Here is a 6,026-nt window from a genome sequence, read left to right as displayed (position 1 = left end):
TCATTTGAAAGAATAGAAACCTTAAAGTTTTCAAGAACAAATGTTATAACCCTCCAATCGCGTTAAATGACATCCAGGTTAAAAGCTTTGAGTGGATCGCGAAGAGGTACGAAAAAAATCCATAGATTGGCATTCTTGACTTCATAATCCTCAAAGATTAGTCGTGTAATTTTGTGAGCTTATGTTTTGTTGTTTTCGAGTCGCATGCATACTAAAGAAGCAATCTTAAGACTATGAATAACCCTGCATGTGATGTCACAGGCAGATTGTTCACTTTTTGACCAAAAAGTGCAATCTGCCTGTGACGTGGCAGTGTCAGCATTTGACACTCAAATAACCCTGACGCCCCTCCAGTGTCAAATAGGTCCCTCCAGTTTTATTTTTTTTCTTTTTTATTTTATTATGAAAAAAAATATATTACATATAATTAAAAACATATAAAAATTAACCATTACATAAAATTTAACCATTACATAAAATTTAACCATTACATAAAATTTAACTATTACATAAACCATTCATGGTGCGGAATGCGGACGGTAGGTTCCAAATATGCTCAACTAGATCATCGGTTAGTTGGTTGTGCATCATCCTATCTCTTATCTCTCGGATGATAATGTCTTGATCCCGTCCTCTATTCGGTATCCATTCTGGACGATTCTCCATATCTTCGGTAATGAACTCTTCCTCCCAATCACTTAACGCAAATCCTTGATCTTCCAAAATCATATTATGTAATATGATACAACAGTCCATAACTCTCCTCATCTTGTTTACCGGCATAGTGCATGCTGCTAACCTTAATATATGAAATCGACCTTGAAGAACCCCAAATGCCCTCTCTACATCCTTTCGGGCACTAACTTGAAACCTAGTAAACTTAATCCTTGGATCATCTGTCAGACACGCAAAATCTTTGACTAGAGTAGCCCAGTCAGGATATATACCGTCAGCTAGGTAATAGCCTTTTGTGTACTGATTACCATTTACCTCAAATGGTGCTAGTGGAGATGTTCCTTTTTTAAGTTTATCAAAAACATAGGATTGATTTAAAACATTTATATCATTGTTGGAACCCGCCATTTCAAAAAATGCATGCCAAATCCATAAGTCATACGAAGCAACTGCTTCAAGTATAATGGTAGGTTTCTTGTGATCACCCCTAGTGTATTGTCCCTTCAAAGCAACAGGACAATTCTTCCACTCCCAATGCATACAATCAATACACATGTAACGTTCTTTGTATAATGTAATAATACATTTACAAAAGTTATCTAAACAAAGTATTGAGGTTTGCTCACTCATTTTTTAAATATTCATCAAACATATCGGCTGCAGTTCCATACACCAATTGGCGTATAGCCGAAGTCATTTTTTGCAATATTGTAAAAGTCGGCCGACCGATAGCATCGAAACGTTCCCTAAAAAAACTAAAATGCTCGGGAATATCATGAGAATCGAAATTAGAAATATCTTGCGATATTCGGAGAAATAGTTCAATCCGCATACGAAAATGCCTTTTAAATTTATATGACGGAAATACAGGTGTGTCACTAAAATAATCCTTCCATAAGTTTTCTCCGGCTTCCTCACGATTTCTTGGAATATAAATTCGGGATCTTGGAACACGATCGGATTCGACTTCGTCATCTTCATCTTCTAAATATTGAATTAGTGCAATAATACGCTCATCTTCCGAATTAGAATCGTAACTAAGTAAATACGATGCCATGAAATTATATAAATTGTATGATATAATTGATAGAAATGAAAGAATAATAAAGAGATTTGGTGTGTTAAAATTGTAGAATGAATGAGTTTAACTAAAGAGATTTGGTGTGTTAAAATTGTAGAATGAATGAGTTTATATAGAATTTAAAAAAAATCAAAAAAACAAAAATAGCCGTTAGCCAACGGGCATTTTTTCCAGCCAATCGCCATCTGACACGTACCCCTGACACCACCTCTCTCTTCCGTGAAATATCTGACTAACGCCCCAGTTTCGTCACCGGTGACGCCCCACTAGAGGTGTCAGGGGGCGTCACCCGTTGCCAGCAGGTCTGACGGTACCCCTCTGACGCCGCGTTAAAATTGGTCTAACAGCTATTGTTTGTATTGCTTTTTGTATGTATATTGGTTTTTTAATTCATTGATGCTCTTCTAAAAAAAGGAAAAAATTACGGAGGAGTCAACTTGTTTATAACTTTTACGAAGTATTTCTTTTTAGGGTTAAAGTTATAAATACTCTATATACTTTCACTTTTGTTACGATGTAGGCTACATACCCAAAAAAATATCAGTGTTAGATTATATACTTTCAAAAGTGTGCTAATATGAACGCATTGAACTTGTTAACCGGATAAAACAAAAGTGAGCGAACAAAACTGAAAGTATATGGCCTACATCGGAACAAATCATTTTTGTATATAGCCTACATCGTAGCACAAATGAAAGCATATAACCTATTTGTTGCCATATAAAATTAAAATAAAAAAGTGTAAAAATCAATTTTACCAGTTCACCAGGTACTTTTAAAAAGTTTTATACTTTCACTTGAGTATCTTAAGAAAAAACATATTAAAAGTTTTATTTTTCCAAGTGGATTTCGATAAAGCATTTGATTGCTTGAGTTGGGATTTCATAATGGAAGTGATGGAAAAAATGAGGTTTGGTGAGAAATGGAGATAATGGATTATGGCATGTCTTAAATCGGCTTCCGTATCCATTCTCGTTAATGGTTCCCCAATGAACGAGTTTAAACTCCAAAGAGGAGTGAGGCAAGGTGATCATCTCTCGCCCTTCCTATTCATTATTGCGGCAGAAGGGTTAAATATTCTAACCAAGTCGGCGGTCCATAGTGGTGTATTCTCAGGTGTTGAAATCGGAAATGAAAAAGTCCCTATATTACACCTCCAATACGTGGAAGACACCATTTTTTTTGGTACATGGAGTGAGAGCAACATACTTAACCTTATATGTCTTCTTAAATGCTACGAATTAACTTCGGGTTTAAAGGTAAACTATAATAAAAGTAATATATTTGGAGTTTGTGTAAATAATAGTGACATTGAGGTAATGGCAAATAAATTCGAGTGTAAGGTTGGCACATTCCCGTTTATTTATTTGGGTCTTCCAACCGGTGCTAAGATGAACAAAGCATCAAGTTAGGACCCAGTTATTGAAAAGTTTGAGAAGCGGCTTTCGGATTGGAAAGCACGTGCAATTTCTTTTGGTGGTCGATTGACTCTTGTTAAGTCGGTTCTTAATAGTATACCGTTGTATTACTTCTCGCTCTTCCGCATTCCACTTGGCGTCCTTAAATAACTTGAGAGTGTAAGACGTTCCTTTTTTTGTGGGGGGTCGGGGGGGGGGGGGGGGGGGTCGGGCAATAATTCAAAAATGTGTTGGGTAAAATGGGATGAGATTCTTCTTCCATACGGGGAGGGCGGGTTAGGTTTGGGATCTTTAAAAAGCAAAAATTTAGCTTTCATCGGCAAGTGGTGGTGGAGGTTTTATTCCGAAACTACTTTCTTGTGGGTTAAAATTATAAAAAGCATTTATGGTTCTTCGGGTGGTTTCGAGTCTTGTAATATTTCTGTTTTTAACTCCACTACATCTGCATGGTCTAACATCATCAAAACATGAAGTGCTATAGATACAATTGGAGTTCCTTTCAGGTCTTCCTTTTCCAAGAAAATTGGTGATGGTTCGACAATGGGCTGAAAAATGGATAGGAGACATGGCGCTAAAATTCAGATTCAAAAGGCTTTATCGATTGGACTTGTCTCAGAATGCGTCTATTAAAGACCGTACACGATGGGACGGGTCCAAATGTTGTGGTTTTGGGAAATGGTCGAGATGTCCATTTAGTAGGGCTGTTGCGAGCTTTCTGAGCTGGAAACTATGCTCGGGTCGTTCACTAGACCCCACAAACACAGATTCATGGTCATGACTATAAATGACGACGTTGGTTGCGCCTAACCTCAATCCAAAGTGCTGGCGCACTTATAAGACTCCCGATGCGCACATACGGACGTTTAACTTAAGCATATATTGTATGTACAACAATATATGTGATAAGTTAAGTGTTGACATGCCTTGAGTATAATTATGATTAGAATTACTAGTTACTTAGCAAAAAAAAAATGTGTTAATGAACGATCTTACGTGCACGATCATACTGTAAATACAAAACCCATATGCCTGGTCATACAAGTACTTAGCAATCGTCACCCGGACGAATGCGTGCAAATTACAAAAAATAGAGTTATATCTAGCACACGTGTATCGTCTATGATTAACGATGATCAAATTTTCTCAATTATTTAACATTTGCGCGCACCCGTAAAATTGAGCACATTGCAACATAAGCAGCAATTACGAAAAAGATAAACAAAAAAAAGTATCTCATTTCCAAGAAAGTCATTACATACATAAAGGAAAAGATATAAATTACAATTTATCGTTCAACAAACGTTGAGCATCAGCAGTAGGATCATTGGACAAAACTACCAGCGAAGGGACCATGATGTTCACCAGCGTCGGCGCCACCTCTTCACTCTTTTGCGCCGCAAGAGGATCCACCTCCCTATCAATAATGACATCTAAGGCCTCGGAGGATTGGACATGAGGCTGGATCTTCTTCCAGAACTTAAGTCGCTCTTCCGCCTTGAAGACAAGAATGGCGTCCACAAGCAGATCGCTCACATATTTGGAATCACAGGCACGAGCAACTAGCGCTGGAAGACCCTTGTTTAAGGTCTCAAACTGACACTTTGCATTATCACGATCAACCTGGCAAGTAGTCAAGCGATCAGTCAAATCTTTTACGCTCTTCTTCCAGAGAGCTCTTTTCAGACTCAATGGACTTGACCTTTTTCAGTCAAACCCTAAACCTGAGAAGCTAAAGATGCCTTCTCCGCAGGTAAAGCAGACGAGGCACTGATTGCCTCTTCGTGCGCCTTTTCAGACCACTCAAGATTCGACTTCAGATGCACGAAACGGCCATGCATCTGATCAGCAGTTCGTGCGCCTGGTGTAGAAGAGCCGGCGCCTTCCAAACGAGCTTTTGCCTCCTTAAGGAAACATTTAGAGCGCATCAAGTTCAACATAGCCAATTGAACATCAAAGCGCCACGCTGCCTCGGGCGATAGGTGCCCAAAGTAATTGGGGAGTTTGATACCCTCCAAGTAGTTAAATTGAGAAGTCGCCGTCTTCTCTGGTATGGACAGCAGATCGTTCATACCATAAAACTGCAAGCGCACCTCTGCGAATAAACAGAATTAATTAAATAACATAATTAATAGCGCGAGTATTCATAACTTAGGCGAAAACGACGCTACCTTTTGCTTTCTTCTCGCGCTTGCGCTTACTCCCACTCTCGGTTGGGCGCTCAATCACTCTAGCCCCTTCAGCATCCGTTTGATGAGAGTCGTCACCTGCATGACCCTCGCGTTGGTTGACGTCACCGGAACCACCGGCGCCAACAGAAGTGTCTTCATGAGCTTGCTCATCAACATCCATGTCCTGCTCGTCCTTGTTCTCCACTTCGGGCGTCTCAGTATGAAAGCCCTCAATATCGCGTGAAGCAAGAAGTCTGTCTAGACGCATCTCTGCAAATTCAACAAGCTAAGTTAGACGAAATTAATGAAAGGAGAACAAGTACAAAAATAAAGCCCATCTGCAGCCTACCATTATCATCGGCGTCTTTGATAACTGGCAGGGCAGGCGGATAGGGGCACTATTAGCAATCCGTAAAATATCTAAGCTATATTGGCGGATGGGGAGCTCGCGGTTGTAGAAATGCCCAAGTCTCTGCTGATCATCTGGGAAAGGGGAGGCCTGACATTTAACTGCGCATTCGTAGCGTCCGTGTGCCATGCGCAAATATTTCTATACGTAAGAGGGATAAAAGAATCATCAATAAAGAAGAACGAGTTCTTCCACTTCTTGCGCACACGCTTTCAGGCGCTTTACAAAGTTAATCCTGTCGTTAAAAGAATACCAACTTTGTTGGTTTTTACGGT

The 6,026-nt window shown here is 39.4% G+C and overlaps 1 protein-coding gene across 1 annotated transcript; it reads right to left on the bottom strand.

Moving 5' to 3' along the window:
• Nucleotides 1-498: 498 nt before the first annotated feature.
• LOC139871013 (uncharacterized) lies at nt 499-1,230 on the bottom strand. The gene has a single exon (XM_071858765.1). It carries the CDS (start codon nt 1,228-1,230, stop codon nt 499-501), a length of 732 nt encoding a protein of 243 aa, XP_071714866.1.
• Nucleotides 1,231-6,026: the final 4,796 nt, after the last annotated feature.

The sequence above is a fragment of the Rutidosis leptorrhynchoides genome, chromosome 10, assembly GCF_046630445.1.
Source record: "Rutidosis leptorrhynchoides isolate AG116_Rl617_1_P2 chromosome 10, CSIRO_AGI_Rlap_v1, whole genome shotgun sequence".
Classification (NCBI taxonomy): domain Eukaryota; kingdom Viridiplantae; phylum Streptophyta; class Magnoliopsida; order Asterales; family Asteraceae; genus Rutidosis; species Rutidosis leptorrhynchoides.
This window is presented reverse-complemented; position numbering and strand designations above follow the sequence as displayed.

Excerpts from the sequence above, each read along its gene's own strand:
- LOC139871013 (XM_071858765.1), bottom strand. The coding sequence starts at position 1,230 with ATGTGTATTGATTGTATGCATTGGGAGTGGAAGAATTGTCCTGTTGCT.